This window comes from Triticum urartu, chromosome 3A (assembly GCF_056163025.1).
Source record: "Triticum urartu cultivar PI428250 chromosome 3A, HENAU_Tu73, whole genome shotgun sequence".
NCBI lineage: Eukaryota > Viridiplantae > Streptophyta > Magnoliopsida > Poales > Poaceae > Triticum > Triticum urartu.
In genome coordinates, this window is record NC_141875.1 from 720,213,744 (window position 1) to 720,230,387 (window position 16,644).

General features: G+C 44.1%; 1 protein-coding gene across 2 annotated transcripts; it reads left to right on the top strand.

Moving 5' to 3' along the window:
- Positions 1 to 614: 614 nt before the first annotated feature.
- On the top strand, positions 615 to 5,176 carry LOC147982116 (uncharacterized). 2 transcript variants are annotated; one of them, XM_087514237.1, is made up of 2 exons: positions 615 to 1,076; positions 2,594 to 5,176. In XM_087514237.1, exon 1 carries the CDS (start codon positions 819 to 821, stop codon positions 1,068 to 1,070), a length of 252 nt encoding a protein of 83 aa, XP_087370363.1. In that variant the 5' UTR covers positions 615 to 818; the 3' UTR covers positions 1,071 to 1,076; positions 2,594 to 5,176. The 2 variants fall into 2 exon arrangements, with proteins under 2 accessions (XP_087370363.1, XP_087370362.1); XM_087514236.1 differs by lacking the exon at positions 2,594 to 5,176 and adding an exon at positions 1,289 to 2,572.
- Positions 5,177 to 16,644: the final 11,468 nt, after the last annotated feature.

Genomic DNA, 16,644 nt, shown 5'->3' on the forward strand with positions numbered 1-16,644 from the left:
GGATGTCCACATTTGATGAGATGCCACAAATTGGTGTTAATTAATTAAGCAATTCAGCCAAAAAATAATAAAGAAATCCATTCTGTCAAAAATTAATAATCAGCCAGTCCTTTCTCTGTAATCGAAACTACTCCCTCCTTTTCCAAGACATGCACATATTCCAATATCTAAATTTACCTAACAATTAGACATGCAAATGTGAAAAATATATGTGAAACACAAATGGCATCAGTGAAAAATACTTATGAATATTAATCCAAAGATCATATCATTTTTGTGTCACTTGACTACTTTTCTAGTTAAATTGTTGGTAAAACATAATTTTCTGTTGCCGTGTACGCCTTGCATTTTTAGATGACGGAGTAGCCACAACTACAAGTCGTACTACCTAAATGTTCTGGAAAGAAAGAGAGAAATTGAAAACAAAACTTTGTCCTGTTTTCATGCATTCCTCTCCTTGCCCCAACACGCTTACTGTGTGATTAACTATTTTTTGGACAATGAAAACATTAACTAATTTCATTGTTTAAGGTTTACAAATAGTAAGTTGGTAAAAATTCATGGATCTACATAACCTGCATCGATCCATCAGACGGCCATCGGCATCACATACGCTAGCTACCAAATCTTTATTGGAAGGTAGATGACAAAAGCAACCTCTACCTGCCGTCTAAAACACACGCCGCAAGCTAGCTAGTTCGATCGAACACACAACGCCAGGCTTCCAAAGAAAACTAACTAGCTAGAGAGAAGCTAGGTCGTCGGCACCGGCGAGGGTCGATCTCACATTTGACGCCGGCTGGCTGGCCGGCCGACCGATGTCGTCCATGGACTGCGCGATCCATGTGGTGCTGGGGGTGGTCATGCGGAGGAGCATCTGCCGGCTGCACGAAGTCGTCGCCATGGCCGTGGAGCTCGGCACGGCGCTGCTCGTGGCCGTGCGGTTCTCCGGCATGGCCTTCCGCCGCACGAGAGCCCCGACTCAGGTGGTCTCGGGGTCGACTCACTATTACTACTACGCCCCCGTGGCGGCCTCCATGGTTGGCATGTCCAGGCTCGACAGGCACTAGTCACCGGTGAGCTACACCCCTCTGGATTCGATGTCTAATCAATCGTGTTTTCTTTATTTTGTGAGTAATAATGAAATTCAGTGCTTGATTAGCTACATACACACACGTGCACTGTATATTAAGCAATATATGTGTTCATCATGATATCGACATAGTAATTGATCACTCTCGCATGCATTTGAGAGCAATATGGTGGTGATTAATTGGATCTTTGTCAGGTGCCCACTTTTGTGATGACTCAGGGGTCCATTTGTGTTTCTTTCTTTGCTTGCTAGCTCATTTTTGTTTTGAGGATTCATGATTCACTATTATGTAATTAAGTGTAAATGGTAACTAAGCCTATAATCCTCCAGTAGTTTATAGAATACATATAGCAGATATGAGATATCAGAAGCAGAATCGAGAGAGAACAGACAAGAATTAGTTACTCTGAAATCTGGATACAGCAATAGAGTGCATCCAATATAGGTGGATCTTCTTCCTTGCTAATGTCCATGTTTTATCGTTCGGGTTTTTATTAATCGCTGGTTATGCATGTGATGTATTATCAATTTGCGGATATTGCTCGTAGTCCAACTAATTTTGTTCACTGAGAATTAATTACCGGATTCTTTGTGTGTTGTTTCTGTATATTGTTCACGGTACGTGTGATTTCTGAAATGTTTGATCTACTAGCTTGTAATCAAAGATAATAATGCACTAGTTTGTTGTAAGAAAATTGTACATAAAGCGTCACAATTTTTGTTACTTGATTCAGTAATCATACCACTTAGGATTGTAAAAATTCATGAATTTCTTATACTACATCTCTCTAAGGCGAGGCTTCCAAAACTAGGTCATTTAATTGGTTTCTCTAAGTTGTATCAAAGTACCTTGTTTTTTTAGATTTGTTTCATTAATTACCTGATGTGCCATGTAATCTATTCGGAACAGCTCGTGGTGCGTTGGTTGTGAAATAACAAACTGTTCGACTTTATTTTTTTTTGCACCTTGAACTATCTTGTTGGATGAACTTTGTTGTTGGCCGTTGGTTTATAATCTAAAGCGCGGGGAGGGGGAGGGGGGCTTTCTCGTCATCGCTATATTGAGTGTTCAGAAAAGCACACTCAACTTATATCTTTTGGTCTATGCATATATGGTAATTGCGCTGACCAGAATATTCAATGTGCTCCTCCATCAATTTGATCAGGGTGGCGTGACAGATACACACTTGCTGCCTTACAACTTGACTATATATTGTTGGATAGCTATGTTTATTTTTGTACGTTATATATAAGGTGACAATAAGAATATGATTTCTCCTCTAACCCTCTTGCTCTTATCCTTCACTGAGGCTACTCATTTCTTAGTCTAATAAGCCATTTTAGACCGTGCGCAGGGGGGGGGGGGGATGATTCAACAAAATAGTTTTGTGACACCAATTTTATACTTGGTATTGACAGGTGAGTGCTATATACTAGAAGAATTTAGCCGTTTTACTGTCTTTCCCTTATTTGGCTGCTTGCACGGAATAATCCTGGCAGGTGCTGGAGATCATATTTGGTTGCCAAAAGCAAAAGAACTAACTGGGCCGGGTTGGCCATATGCAAAGGCACATTTGAGTTGCACAGGTGTGTGTGTGATCAAGTGATTGGGTTACTCATCCAAAATTTTATCATTCTCTCTGTAGTTTAATTAAGACTTCTTACAAGTATTACATGTGCGCTAATTAATTCAGACTTCTTACAAGTATTACTTATATTATTTCCTATCTAATGTATCGTTTATTCTTAAACATAAACAACATGACAATAAGAAAAACCAAATGTATCCAAGATTGTTCTAGAGGAGTAGCGCACAAAGAACACAACTAGGAGACCCATGGCGGGCCCCATGTATAAGGTTGGCACGATCCAGTGGGCTACTCCATTAGGTCACATCTGCAACTATACAATATGTGACCATGTTAACAAAATGAGTTTAGCCCTAAAAAAGGAGTTGGGCAATCATGTTGCAAATATGCTTTCAACATGAAGTGAAAATTGAGTACAACATGATGGTCATGATATAGGATTAGGACATAATCGCCTGTATAACCCGGTGGGCGGGGCTTGTGTACACTAGAGTAGGCAGCCATTATGTTTAGTATACTCATCATGAGCACATTTAGATCAAGAGATAGCAACTACAACATAAGGGAGCTTTAGATTGAAAATGGAAAAAAAAACTTGTGTCATCGGTGGGATATCGGGCTACTTGAATGTACTTAAAAAATGCTCCCTTCTAACAGCTAGATATAAAACATGACTTCTGGCAAGCACGTGCATATATATGGGACCGACATATTGGGGGAGAGGCAAGTTACAAAAGTTACAAGAAAATCTATGTCTGGGAGCAAGTTTCTTGTATTGGGCTGAAGGAAGTGCACATGGGACCCATGCTTGAGGGAGAGATCGATAATTTAACCGACCAGTTCCAAAGCTTACGAAATAAATCTAGTTAGAGAGGATGAGAGATTTGTAATTATTACCACAAAATTCATGCTTTGTATAATATGTCAACATTGAATGCAATTATAATGGCCTAGGCGGGAATGTTAACTCTGATTGGACGGCTAGACCCGTCCTAAGTAAAAATTCGGACAACTCTGAAGGCTGATAACATGAGAGGTCCCCTAGGGAGCTTAATTTGATGTATATGTTCATCTACACCGACGAGCTATGAGTGAGCTCCCTACTACACCTCTCCATTTCCACCAATGCCAGATCATATGACAATAAGAGCACATGAAACTTCCACACTTGCGATTGCCAGGTACGTGATTGGCTATATATCTTGTTAAAAGTACTGCATTGCGTCCATTGTTCTTTATCAACAGTTCCATGGTTGTGAGGAACCTATGACTACTAGAGCACATGAACTATCCTGCTCCTGCCATTGCGGTTGGTTTTTTTAGTTCATGGTTTTGTTGCATGGTGGCCAGAGTTCATTATTAGCATTTCCACCATTCAGATTGTTAGTTCTTTGATGAGCAGGGTGCGACACTCGATTTTAGAATATTTATGAGGTTTCTATTCTTCTCTGCATGGATATTGTAAGATAGCTAACAAATTCGATGTTGTTGAATTTTGGTTTAATCAAGGTTCTTAAGTTGTGATTCTTACGGTCTATTTTTGTTTCATTCGCTTGCTGGGGTCGCTAGAGGGAATATGTCGTTGGGTAAATCTGATAATGAGAGAGGTAGGAGAAAAAGGCATGATCTAACGACGCGTTGGTGGGTGATTATACAGGTTCAGACCCCTCTTTGGAGAGGTGTTTCTTGCGTATGGATTTGTTGTTACAGAGGTTTTGAACCCGTAATTGGACGCCAGTGGTATGCTTATATAGGGTTTGCTACCCCTCGACTGCTGCTACGTTACAGGTGTGTTAAAGAGTAATAATACATGTCCGCTACTGGAGGTTATGGACGTTCTAATTGTTAGTAGAAATGTCAAGCTTCAAATCTTGGTAACGTCTTCATCAATGCTGCATACCGCTGGTCTCCTAATAAGCCGAGTGAGGTTCATCCGAATGAAAGATATATTTTTCACAATGTGAGCCAAGTGATGGAATTGTCCTCGAGGGTGTCTCATGCCAAGTGACATAAAACCCTTATGTTACTGATGATATCTTTGTCTACAAAGATAATCTCGTCACGATGTTCTCTCCAAGGAGAGGGCACACACCCTCATCAACGCCGTTGCATGATTTTTTTTCACAAATATGCAACGATTGCGTATCATTCCATTGATAGGTAGAAGAGAACAAGAGTTTCACAGGAGGAGGGGGGGTAACCGCTCACTACGTACGCAGAGAGGCATAGGGAGAGGTTACACGAGCAGAACACGGGATGCTCAGCCTGAAGAGGCTCAAGGTGGCATGAGATTAGCTATGTCTTTGGTGCCGGCTATGATTCAACAAAATAGTTTTGTGACACCAATTTTATACTTGGTATTGACAGGTGAGTGCTATATACTAGAAGAATTTAGCCGTTTTACTGTCTTTCCCTTATTTGGCTACTTGCACGGAATAATCCTGGCAGGTGCTGGAGATCATATTTGGTTGCCAAAAGCAAAAGAACTAACTGGGCCGGGTTGGCCATATGCAAAGGCACATTTGAGTTGCACGGGTGTGTGTGTGATCAAGTGATTGGGTTACTCATCCAAAAATTTATCATTCTCTCTGTAGTTTAATTAAGACTTCTTACAAGTATTACATGTGCGCTAATTAATTCAGACTTCTTACAAGTATTACTTATATTATTTCCTATCTAATGTATCGTTTATTCTTAAACATAAACAACATGACAATAAGAAAAAACAAATGTATCCAAGATTGTTCTAGAGGAGTAGTGCACAAAGAACACAACTAGGAGACCCATGGCGGGCCCCATGTATAAGGTTGGCACGATCCAGTGGGCTACTCCATTAGGTCACATCTGCAACTATACAATATGTGACCATGTTAACAAAATGAGTTTAGCCCTAAAAAAGGAGTTGGGCAATCATGTTGCAAATATGCTTTCAACATGAAGTGAAAATTGAGTACAACATGATGGTCATGATATAGGATTAGGACATAATCGCCTGTATAACCCAGTGGGCGGGGCTTGTGTACACTAGACTAGGCAGCCATTATGTTTAGTATACTCATCATGAGCACATTTAGATCAAGAGATAGCAACTACAACATAAGGGAGCTTTAGATTGAAAATGGAAAAAAAACTTGTGTCATTGGTGGGATATCGGGCTACTTGAATGTACTTAAAAAATGCTCCCTTCTAACAGCTAGATATAAAACATGACTTCTGGCAAGCACGTGCATATATATGGGACCGACATATTGGGGGAGAGGCAAGTTACAAAACTTACAAGAAAATCTATGTCTGGGAGCAAGTTTCTTGTATTGGGCTAAAGGAAGTGCACATGGGACCCATGCTTGAGGGAGAGATCGATATTTTAACCGACCAGTTCCAAAGCTTATGAAATAAATCTAGTTAGAGAGGATGAGAGATTTGTAATTATTACCACAAAATTCATGCCTTGTATAATATGTCAACATTGAATGCAATTATAATGGCCTAGGCGGGAATGTTAACTCTGATTGGACGGCTAGACCCGTCCTAAGTAAAAATTCGGACAACTCTGAAGGCTGATAACATGAGAGGTCCCCTAGGGAGCTTAATTTGATGTATATGTTCATCTACACCGACGAGCTATGAGTGAGCTCCCTACTACACCTCTCCATTTCCACCAATGCCAGATCATATGACAATAAGAGCACATGAAACTTCCACACTTGCGATTGCCAGGTACGTGATTGGCTATATATCTTGTTAAAAGTACTGCATTGTTGGGGAACGTTGCAGAAAAAAAAAATTCCTACTCGTTACACCAAGATCCATCTAGGAGTTCATCTAGAAACGAGTCATCGGATGCATCTACATACCTTTGTAGATCGCGTGCGGAAGCGTTCAAAGAACGGTGATGATGTAGTCGAACACGACGTGATCCAAATCACCGATGACCAAGCGCCGAACGGACGGCACCTCCGCGTTCAACACACGTACGGGACGGGAGACGTCTCCTCCTTCTTGATCCAGCAAGGGGGAAGGAGAGGTTGATGAAGATCCAGCAGCACGACGGCGTGGTGGTGGATGCAGGGCGTCACAGTAGCAGGGCTTCGCCTATACTACGAAAGAGAGACGTAACGGGGAGAGAGGGAGGCGCCAGGGGCTGGTGTATGAAGTCCCTCCTCTCCCCCACTATATATAGGAGGGCCAAGGGGGGTGGTGCGCCAGCCTAGGAGATCCAATCTCCTAGGTGCGGCAGCCAAGGGAAGGTTTCCTTCCCCCCCAAGGCACCTAGAGGTGCCTTCCACCATTTGGACTCTTCCCTTAAGTGGAACCCTAGGCACATGGGCTTTTGGGGCTGGTGCCCTTGGCCCATCTAGGCCAAGGCGCACCCCCTACAGCCCATGTGCCCCCCCGGGACAGGTGGTCCCACCCGGTGGGCCCCCGGGACCCCTTCGGTGGTCCCGGTACAATACCGATAACCCCGAAACTTGTCCCGATGGCCGAAACAGCACTTCCTATATATAATTCTTTACCTCCGGACCATTCCGGAACTCCTCGTGACGTCCGGGATCTCATCCGGGACTCCGAACAACATTCGGGTTACTGCATATACATATCTTCACAACCCTAGCGTCACCGAACCTTAAGTGTGTAGACCCTACGGGTTCGGGAGACAAGCAGACATGACCGAGACGACTCTCCGGTCAATAACCAACAGCGGGATCTGGATACCCATGTTGGCTCCCACATGCTCCACGATGATCTCATCGGATGAACCACGATGTCGAGGATTCAATCAACCCCGTATGCAATTCCCTTTGTCAATCGATATGTTACTTGCCCGAGATTCGATCGTCGGTATCCCAATACCTCGTTCAATCTCGTTACCGGCAAGTCACTTTACTCATATCGTAATGCATGATCCCGTGACCAGACACTTGGTCACTTTGAGCTCATTATGATGATGCATTACCGAGTGGGCCCAGTGATACCTCTCCGTCATACGGAGTGACAAATCCCAGTCTTGATCCATGTCAACCCAACAGACACTTTCGGAGATGCCCGTAGTCTACCTTTATAGTCACCCAGTTACGTTGTGACGTTTGGTATACCCAAAGCACTCCTACGGTATCTGGGAGTTACACGATCTCATGGTCTAAGGAAAAGATACTTGACATTGGAAAAACTCTAGCAAACGAACTATACGATCTTGTGCTATGTTTAGGATTGGGTCTTGTCCATCACATCATTCTCCTAATGATGTGATCTCGTTATCAATGACATCCAATGTCCATAGTCAGGAAACCATGACTATCTGTTGATCAATGAGCTAGTCAACTAGAGGCTTACTAGGGACATGTTGGTGTCTGTTATTCACACATGTATCACGATTTCCGGATAACACAATTATAGCATGAATAAAGACAATTATCATGAATAAGGAAATATAATAATAATGCTTTTATTATTGCCTCTACGGCATATTTCCAACAGTCTCCCACTTGCACTAGAGTCAATAATCTAGTTACATTGTCATGAATCGAACACCCATGGAATTCTGGTGTTGATCATGTTTTGCTCTAGGGAGAGGTTTAGTCAACGGATCTGCTACATTCAGGTCCGTATGTACTTTACAAATATCTATGTCTCCATCTTGAACATTTTCACGAATAGAGTTGAAGCGACGCTTGATGTGCCTTGTCTTCTTGTGAAACCTGGGCTCCTTGGCAAGTGCAATAGCTCCAGTGTTGTCACAGAAAAGTTTGATTGGCCCCGACGCATTGGGTATGACTCCTAGGTCGGTGATGAACTCCTTCACCCATATTGCTTCATGTGCTGCCTCCGAGGCTGCCATGTACTCCGCTTCACATGTAGATCCCGCCACGACGCTTTGCTTGCAACTGCACCAGCTTACTGCCCCACCATTCAAAATATACACGTATCCGGTTTGTGACTTAGAGTCATCCAGATCTGTGTCGAAGCTAGCGTCGACGTAACCCTTTACGACGAGCTCTTCGTCACCTCCATAAACGAGAAACATTTCCTTAGTCCTTTTCAGGCACTTCAGGATATTCTTGACCGTTGTCCAGTGTTCCTTGCCAGGATTACTTTGGTACCTTCCTACCAAACTTACGGCAAGGTTTACATCAGGTCTGGTACACAGCATGGCATACATAATAGAACCTATGGCTGATGCATAGGGGATGACGCTCATCTCTTCTATATCTTCTGCCGTGGTCGGACATTGAGCTGAGCTCAATTTCATACCTTATAACACAGGCAAGAACCCCTTCTTAGATTGATCCATATTGAACTTCTTCAATATCTTATCAAGGTATGTGCTTTGTGAAAGACCTATGAGGCGTCTCGATCTATCTCTATAGATTTTGATGCCTAATATATAAGCAGCTTCTCCAAGGTCCTTCATTGAAAAACTCTTATTCAAGTAGGCCTTGATGCTGTCCAAGAGTTCTATATCATTTCCCATCAATAGTATGTCATCTACATATAATATGAGAAATGCTACAGAGCTCCCACTCACTTTCTTGTAAACGCAGGCTTCTCCATAAGTCTACGTAAACCCAAACGCTTTGATCATCTCATCAAAGCGAATGTTCCAACTCCGAGATGCTTGCACCAGCCCATAAATCGAGCGTTGGAGCTTGCACACCTTGTCAGCATTCTTAGGATCGACAAAACCTTCCAGCCGCATCATATACAATTCTTCCTTAAGGAAACCATTAAGGAATGCCGTTTTGACGCCCATTTGCCATATCTCATAATCGTAGAATGCGGCAATTGCTAACATGATTCGGACGGACTTTAGCTTCGCTACCGGTGAGAAAGTCTCATCGTAGTCAACCCCTTGAACTTGTCGATAACCCTTAGCGACAAGTCGAGCTTTATAGATGGTCACATTACCATCCGCGTCTGTCTTCTTCTTAAAGATCCATTTATTTTCTATGGCTCGCCGTTCAACGGGCAAGTCAGTCAAAGTCCATACTTCATTTTCATACATGGATCCTATCTCGGATTTCATGGCTTCTAGCCATTTGTCGGAATCCGGGCCCGCCATCGCTTCTTCATAGTTCGAAGGTTCACCGTTGTCTAACAACATGATTTCCAAGACAGGGTTGCCGTACCACTCTGGTGCGGAATGTGTCCTTGTGGACCTTCGAATTTCAGTAGGAGCTTGATCAGAAGTATCTTAATCATTATCATTAACTTCCTCTCTAGTCGGTGCAGGCACCTCAGGAACATTTTCTTGAGTTGCGCCATTTTCCGGTTCAAGAGGTAATACTTCATCAAGCTCTACTTTCGTCCCACTTACTTCTTTCGAGAGAAACTCTTTTTCTAGAAAGGACCCATTCTTGGCAACAAAGATCTTGCCTTCGGATCTGAGGTAGAAGGTGTACCCAATAGTTTCTTTTGGGTATCCTATGAAGACGCATTTTTCCGACTTGGGTTCGAGCTTTTCAGGTTGAAGTTTCTTGACATAAGCATCGCATCCCCAAACTTTTAGAAACGACAGCTTAGGTTTCTTCCCAAACCATAATTCATACGGTGTCGTCTCAACGGATTTCGACGGAGCCCTATTTAAAGTGAATGCGGCAGTCTCTAAAGCATAGCCCCAAAAAGATAGCGGTAAATCGGTAAGAGACATCATAGATCGCACCATATCTAATAGAGTGCGGTTACGACGTTCGGACACACCATTACGCTGAGGTGTTCCAGGCGGCGTGAGTTGTGAAACTATTCCACATTTTTTTAAGTGTGTGCCAAATTTGTGACTCAAGTATTCTCCTCCACGATCTGATCGTAGAAACTTGATTTTCCTGTCACGTTGATTTTCAACCTCACTCTGAAATTCGTTGAACTTTTCAAAGGTTTCAGACTTGTGTTTCATTAAGTAGATATACCCATATCTACTTAAATCATCAGTGAGCGTGAGAACATAACGATAGCCACCGCGAGCCTCAACACTCATTGGACCGCACACATCAGTATGTATGATTTCCAGTAAGTTGGTTGCTCGCTCCATTGTTCCTGAGAACGGAGTCTTGGTCATCTTACCCATGAGGCATGGTTCGCACGTGTCAAATGATTCATAATCAAGAGACTCTAAAAGTCCATCTTCATGGAGCTTCTTCATGCATTTGACACCTATGTGACCAAGGCGGCAGTGCCACAAGTATGTGGGACTATCATTATCAACCTTACATCTTTTGGTACTCACATTATGAACATGTGTAGTATTACGTTCGAGATTCATAAAGAATAAACCATTCACCATAGGAGCATGACCATAAAACATATCTCTCATATAAATAGAACAACCATTATTCTCGAATTTAAATGAGTAGCCATCTCGAATTAAACGAGATCCCGATACAATGTTCATGCTCAAAGCTGGCACTAAATAACAATTATTAAGGTTTAAAACTAATCCTGAAGGTAGATATAGAGGTAGCGTGCCGACGGCGATCACATTGACCTTGGAACCATTCCCGACGCGCATCGTCACCTCGTCCTTTGCCAGTTTCCGCTTATTCCGCAGCCCCTGCTTTGAGTTACAAATGTGAGCAACTGCACCGGTATCAAATACCCAGGAGCTACTACGGACACTAGTAAGGTACACATCAATTACATGTATATCATATATACCTTTTGTTTTGCCGGCCTTCTTGTCTGCTAAGTATTTAGGGCAGTTCCGCTTCCAGTGACCGCTTCCCTTGCAATAAAAGCACTCAGTCTCGGGCTTGGGTCCATTCTTTGGCTTCTTCCCGGCAGCTTGCTTGCCGGGCGCGGCAACCTCCTTGCCGTCCTTCTTGAAGTTCTTTTTACCCTTGCCTTTCTTGAACTTAGTGGCTTTATTGACCATCAACACTTGATGTTCCTTCTTGACTTCTACCTCCGCTGATTTCAGCATTGAGAACAACTCAGGAATGGTCTTTTGCATCCCCTGCATGTTGAAGTTCATCACAAAGCTCTTGTAGCTTGGTGGAAGCGACTGGAGGATTCTGTCAATGACCGCATCATCCGGGAGATTAACTCCCAGCTGAGACAAGCGGTTATGTAACCCAGACATAGTGAGTATGTGCTCACTGACAGAACTATTTTCCTCCATCTTACAGCTGAAGAACTTATCGGAGACTTCATATCTCTCGATCCGGGCATGAGCTTGAAAGACCATTTTCAGCTCTTTGAACATCTCATATGCTCCATGTCTCTCAAAACTCTTTTGGAGCCCCGGCTCTAAGCTGTAAAGCATGCCGCACTGAACGAGGGAGTAGTCGTCAACACGTGTCTGCCAAGCGTTCATAACGTCTTGGTTCTGTGGGACGGGAGCTTCACCTAGCGGTGCTTGTAGGACATAATCTTTCTTGGCAGCTATGAGGATGATCCTCAGGTTCCGGACCCAGTCCGTATAGTTGCTGCCATCGTCTTTCAGCTTGGTTTTCTCTAGGAACGCGTTGAAGTTGAGGACTACGTGGGCCATTTGATCTATAAGACATATTGTAAAATATTTTAGACTAAGTTCATGATAATTAAGTTCATCTAATCAAATTATTAATGAACTCCCACTTAGATTAGACATCCCTCTAGTCATCTAAGTATTACATGATCCGAGTTAACTAGGCCGTGTCCGATCATCACGTGAGACGGACTAGTCAACATCGGTGAACATCTTCATGTTGATCGTATCTTCTATACGACTCATGCTTGACCTTTCGGTCTTCTGTGTTCCGAGGCCATGTTTGTACATGCTAGGCTCGTCAAGTCAACCTAAGTGTTTGCATGTGTAAATCTGTCTTACACCCGTTGTATGTGAACGTCTGAATAAAACACCCGATCATCACGTGGTGTTTTGAAACAGCGAACTGTCGCAACGGTGCACAGTTAGGGGGAACACTTCTTGAAATTATTATGAGGGATCATCTTATTTAGTACCGTCGTTCTAAGTAAACAAGATGCAAAACATGATAAACATCACATGCAATCAAATAATAAACGTGACATGATATGGCCAATATCACATAGCTCCTTTGATCTCCATCTTGGGGCTCCATGATCATCTTGTCACCGGCTTGACACCATGATCTCCATCATCGTGTCTCCATGAAGTTGCTTGCCAACTATTACTTCTACTACTATGGCTAACGCGTTTAGCAATGAAGTAAAGTAATTTACATGGCGTTTCTCAATGACACGCAGGTCATATAAAAGAATAAAGACAACTCCTATGGCTCCTGCCGGTTGTCATACTCATTGACATGCAAGTCGTGATTTCTATTACAATAGCATGAACATCTCATACATCACATATAGATCATTCATCATTCATCACAACTTTGGCCATATCATATCACAAACCACTTGCTGCAAAAAACAAGTTAGACGTCCTCTAATTGATGTTGCAAGTTTTACGTGGCTGAATTTAGGGTTCTCGCAAGAACGACTTCTTACCTACGTTAAAGCCACAACGTGATTTGTCAACTTCTATTTACCCATCATAAGGACCCTGTTCATCGAATCCGCTCCAACTAAAGTGGGAGAGACAGACACCCGCCAGCCACCTTATGCAACTAGTGCATGTTAGTCGGTGGAACCGGTCTCACGTAAGCGTACGTGTAAGGTTGGTCCGGGCCGCTTCATCCCACAATGCCGCTGAAGCAAGAAAAGACTAGTAGCGGCAAGAAAGTTGAAAAATCTACGCCCACAACAAATTGTGTTCTACTCGCGCAAGAAGAACTACGCATAGACCTAGCTCATGATGCCACTGTTGGGGAACGCTGCAGAAAACAAAAAATTTCCTACTCGTTACACCAAGATCCATCTAGGAGTTCATCTAGCAACGAGTCATCGGATGCATCTACATACCTTTGTAGATCGTGTGCGGAAGCGTTCAAAGAACGGTGATGATGTAGTCGAACACGACGTGATCCAAATCACCGATGACCAAGCGCCGAACGGACGGCACCTCCGCGTTCAACACACGTACGGGACGGGAGACGTCTCCTCCTTCTTGATCCAGCAAGGGGGAAGGAGAGGTTGATGAAGATCCAGCAGCACGACGGCGTGGTGGTGGATGTAGGGCGTCACAGTAGCAGGGCTTCGCCTATACTACGAGAGAGAGACGTAACGGGGAGAGAGGGAGGCGCCAGGGGCTGGTGTATGAAGTCCCTCCTCTCCCCCACTATATATAGGAGGGCCAAGGGGGGTGGTGCGCCAGCCTAGGAGATCCAATCTCCTAGGTGCGGCAGCCAAGGGGAGGTTTCCCTCCCCCCCAAGGCACCTAGAGGTGCCTTCCACCATTTGGACTCTTCCCTTAAGTGGAACCCTAGGCGCATGGGCTTTTGGGGCTGGTGCCCTTGGCCCATCTAGGCCAAGGCGCACCCCCTACAGCCCATGTGGCCCCCCGGGACAGGTGGCCCCACCCGGTGGGCCCCCGGGACCCCTCCGGTGGTCCCGGTACAATACCGATAACCCCGAAACTTGTCCCGATGGCCGAAACAGCACTTCCTATATATAATTCTTTACCTCTGGACCATTCCGGAACTCCTCGTGACGTCCGGGATCTCATCCGGGACTCCGAACAACATTCGGGTTACTGCATATACATATCTTCACAACCCTAGCGTCACCGAACCTTAAGTGTGTAGACCCTACGGGTTCGGGAGACAAGCAGACATGACCGAGACGACTCTCCGGTCAATAACCAACAGCGGGATCTGGATACCCATGTTGGCTCCCACATGCTCCACGATGATCTCATCGGATGAACCACGATGTCGAGGATTCAATCAACCCCGTATGCAATTCCCTTTGTCAATCGATATGTTACTTGCCTGAGATTCGATCGTCGGTATCCCAATACCTCATTCAATCTCGTTACCGGCAAGTCACTTTACTCGTACCGTAATGCATGATCCCGTGACCAGACACTTGGTCACTTTGAGCTCATTATGATGATGCATTACCGAGTGGGCCCAGTGATACCTCTCCGTCATACGGAGTGACAAATCCCAGTCTTGATCCATGTCAACCCAACAGACACTTTCGGAGATGCCCGTAGTCTACCTTTATAGTCACCCAGTTACGTTGTGACGTTTGGTATACCCAAAGCACTCCTACGGTATCCGGGAGTTACACGATCTCATGGTCTAAGGAAAAGATACTTGATATTGGAAAAACTCTAGCAAATGAACTATACGATCTTGTGCTATGTTTAGGATTGGGTCTTGTCCATCACATCATTCTCCTAATGATGTGATCTCGTTATCAATGAAATCCAATGTCCATAGTCAGGAAACCATGACTATCTGTTGATCAACGAGCTAGTCAACTAGAGGCTTACTAGGGACATGTTGGTGTCTGTTATTCACACATGTATTACGATTTCCAGATAACACAATTGTAGCATGAATAAAGACAATTATCATGAATAAGGAAATATAATAATAATGCTTTTATTATTGCCTCTAGGGCATATTTCCAACATGCATTGCATCCATTGTTCTTTATCAACAGTTCCATGGTTGTGAGGAACCTATGACTACTAGAGCACATGAACTATCCTACTCCTGCCATTGCGGTTGGTTTTTTTAGTTCATGGTTTTGTTGCATGGTGGCCAGAGTTCATTATTAGCATTTTCACCATTCGAGATTGTTAGTTCTTTGATGAGCAGGGTGCGACACTCGATTTTAGAATATTTATGTGGTTTCTATTCTTCTCTGCATGGATATTGTAAGATAGCTAACAAATTCGATGTTGTTGAATTTTGGTTTAATCAAGGTTCTTAAGTTGTGATTCTTATGGTCTATTTTTGTTTCATTCGCTTGCTGGGGTCGCTAGAGGGAATATGTCGTTGGGTAAATCTGATAATGAGAGAGGTAGGAGAACAAGGCATGATCTAACGACGCGTTGGTGGGTGATTATACAGGTTCAGACCCCTCTTTGGAGAGGTGTTTCTTGCGTATGGATTTGTTGTTACAGAGGTTTTGAACCCGTAATTGGACGCCAGTGGTATGCTTATATAGGGTTTGCTACCCCTCGACTGCTGCTACGTTACAGGTGTGTTAAAGAGTAATAATACATGTCCGCTACTGGAGGTTATGGACGTTCTAATTGTTAGTAGAAATGTCAAGCTTCAAATCTTGGTAACGTCTTCATCAATGCTGCATACCGCTGGTCTCCTAATAAACCGAGTGAGGTTCATCCGAATGAAAGATATATTTTTCACAATGTGAGCCAAGTGACGGAATTGTCCTCGAGGGTGTCTCATGCCGAGTGACATAAAACCCTTATCTTACTGATGATATCTTTGTCTACAAAGATAATCTCGTCACGATGTTCTCTCCAAGGAGAGGGCACACACCCTCATCAACGCCGTTGCATGATTTTTTTTCGCGAATACGCAACGATTGCGTATCATTCCATTGATAGGTAGAAGAGAACAAGAGTTTCACAGGAGGAGGGGGGGTAACCGCTCACTACGTACGCAGAGAAGCATAGGGAGAGGTTACACGAGCAGAACACGGGATGCTCAGCCTGAAGAGGCTCAAGGTGGCATGAGATTAGCTATGTCTTTGGTGCCGGCTGAGGCCCAAACCCTAGCATCGTCCTTGATGGCTTGGAGGAGCAGCACGGTGGAGGGGCTTGCATTGTCGAAGAGGCATGCGTTGCGGTGACGCAGGATGGACCATGCGGAAAGAAGCACCAGGGAGGAGAGCCCCTTGCGCATGGCGGTAGGCGCAACCGCGACCGAGGCCGACCACCAGTCCAGGAAGGAGGCCTGGTAGTCATGGGGTAGGGGGATCGGGGCGCGGCACCAAGCAAAGATCTCGTGCCAGACGGTCCTAGAGAAAAGCAGCGGAGAAGCAGGTGGTCGATCGTCTCGAGCTCCTGGGCACAAAGCGGGCAGAGATCATCATGCGGGAGCCCATGTTGAGCAAGCTTGGCAGTAGTCCAGCAGCGAT